Genomic DNA, 2,685 nt, shown 5'->3' on the forward strand with positions numbered 1-2,685 from the left:
AGTCATGTAGTCGGTCGTGATCATAAGCTCTTTTATCTCGGAAATTACATAATAATCACAATGTCTAAATCCAATATACACATTCCTCATATAACTTCTAATATAAAAACGACTCCCATGCCTTCAAACCCGTTATAATCTAAGGACATATTTAAATGCGTTTATATAAGCGTACGACCACTTGTACATCACTCGAATATTCGCATGAGTCCTTAATCAAAATAACGTTCCCATTTTACCAATATTTAACTCCAAACATGGAACATGAGGGTTTATAAAGCCTTATCCCAAACTTACTTTGACACAAGTATTTCTACCAAGCAAGTGCTCATCTAGAAACATAGTATAAGTCGAGCATAACCCATGATTTCGATTAGTATAAAGCTTCAAAAAGAGAAGGGTTGGATAAACTCACATTGCAAGATTTGGGAGAAATCCTGAATCTTGGGAATAAATTGATTCAACGGGTAGAACTCGAGACACGAAACAGCAGCTATTGTTGCCTCGATTTCGTTCTACCGAGCACGTTTAACAGCAGCTAACGACAGTTCTTCGTGGCTCAACAGCAGCTTCTGCTGCACTTCGTGGCTCCACAGCAGCTTCTGCTGCACTTCGTGACCTAACAACAGCAACAACTGTTTCTTAAGAACCTATAACTACGGCTGCATCGACGACTCAGTTCCCACACCCCCCCCTTTTTTTCATTCCTAAACAGGTACTGCTCCTCCCTTCATCCCTTCTCATATTTTCTCTCAATTTCAGAGGTTTTTAGCTTTTCCCCAAGCAAGAGATGAACCGTAAAGCAATGAAAGAAAAAGGTGAGACTAAAAGGTAGGGTAAAGCATGGGTGTGGAATGATAGCCCTCTTCTCCCTCTCTCCTCTTTTCTTTTCTTATCCCCAAGAAGAAGTGACCTCCCAAGCAAAAAGACTCCCTCTCTCTACTGTAGTGATAGGCGGCTAGCAAAAGATGCAAAGAGGTAGGTCCTTCCCATGATGGGATGTCCCCTGGTATGGGTCAAAGCACAAGGGGTAACACCCCCCCTTTATTCCTACTTTTACCCTTAGTTCTAATAATACTACTAAGTAATTATCAAGAAAGATTCCCACTTCATTGAAAGGATCAAATAAAATAAAAAGGGTACTAAATCCCCAATATTTAATACACCCATATAAACATACATACAAATATAAATAAGGGATGGTGACTGAGGGAGGGGGAGAAATTTGAGGGTGTTACAATCCTCCCCACCTTGGGTTAAATTTCTTCATCGAAATTTGAGTTTACGCGAAAAGCTGAGGGTAACGCCTCTTCAAGTCCTCATCCGCTTCCCAAGTCACGTTTGACCCTCGATGATGCTTCCATTTTACCTTGACCATGACAACCTCTCTGTTCCTCAACACCTTGGTTTTGCTTTCCAAGATGGCCTCCGGTCCTTCCACGCATTGATTGTTCTCATCAACCCGAATTTCCGACAATGGTATCACACTTTCTTCATTCGCCAAACACTTACGAAGGTAACACACATGAAATGTGTTGTGGATTCCGGCCATCTCAGGTGGTAGTTCTAATTTGGAAGCTTGAAGTCCTATCTTAGCCAAGACTTTGAACGGTCCAAGGAAACGGGGACTTAGTTTCCCACGCTTTCCAAAACGGATAATACCTTTCCAAGGGGACACTTTTAGCATTACACGGTCGCCCACTTGGAATTCTATAGGTCAACTCCTCTTGTCTGCGTAACTCTTTTGTCGATCCTGAGCCGCCTTTAAGCGCTCCCGAATACATTTCACCTTGTCGGTCGTTTCTTGCACGATTTCAGGGCCGGAGAATTGTTTCTCACCCGCTTCTAGCCAACAAACCGGAGTCCTACATCTTCACCCGTATAAGGCCTCAAAGGTGCCATCCCTATACTAGAGTGGTACTATTGTTGTAGACGAATTCTACAAGAGGTAGATGAGAGTCCCAATACAAGAAATGTTACGTAATCTAAAACAAATTCTTCAAAAGCACTCCAAAAATAATGGCTAAATTAAAACTTTAGACCGTTTACAGCGGAAGACTTTAAAAGAATAAATATATAACTTAATGTCAGCCCGTCCCATACCGGGTTGCTTTACAAATTTATATACCATAGATGATTGCACCTAAATATTGAACTTAAATGGAATAGACAAGTCTCTATGTATGCCCTTCTTTTTCTTTGTCCAACCTGAAATCTTCTGTCCCTGATTGCGTATAGATTGACTACTGATAACTCTTGACCAAATGCCTACACATTTCATACCATAACATCTCATTAACGGCTTAATTTCTCAAAAGTCAACAAAAATCAACTAAAGTCAAACTTCGTATCCGAGCATCTTAATATGCCTCAAACAACTCTATTTGACTCATCATTAAAATCCACATGGATCAAACGTGCCAAAAGTCAACCCTGGTCAACTCGATCAACCCCGACTAACTTTAGTCAAGCCCCACATCTAAAACTTCGATGGCATCCCAAAAACATTTTAATATCTTATAATTTCATCTCTCTAAATTAAAACGTCACAATAATTACTTTACTCAAATTACGGCGCTCAAATCGTTAAAAAAAGTTTACCGATTCATATAAGCATCATTCTTAGAAAATAAATAATTAATTAATATTAATATTCAAAAAAATAAATAAATAAATTAATATATT

At 39.5% G+C, this 2,685-nt stretch overlaps 1 protein-coding gene across 1 annotated transcript; it reads right to left on the reverse strand.

Annotated features, from left to right (window-relative positions):
- Positions 1-528: 528 nt before the first annotated feature.
- On the reverse strand, positions 529-1,687 carry LOC112526405. The gene is made up of 2 exons (XM_025136690.1): positions 1,287-1,687; positions 529-619 (listed from the first exon to the last, which is right to left on the reverse strand). Exons 1-2 carry the CDS (start codon positions 1,685-1,687, stop codon positions 529-531), a joined length of 492 nt encoding a protein of 163 aa, XP_024992458.1.
- Positions 1,688-2,685: the final 998 nt, after the last annotated feature.

The sequence above is a fragment of the Cynara cardunculus genome (assembly GCF_001531365.2).
Source record: "Cynara cardunculus var. scolymus isolate 2C chromosome LG 14, CcrdV1, whole genome shotgun sequence".
In the NCBI taxonomy this organism is placed as follows: domain Eukaryota; kingdom Viridiplantae; phylum Streptophyta; class Magnoliopsida; order Asterales; family Asteraceae; genus Cynara; species Cynara cardunculus.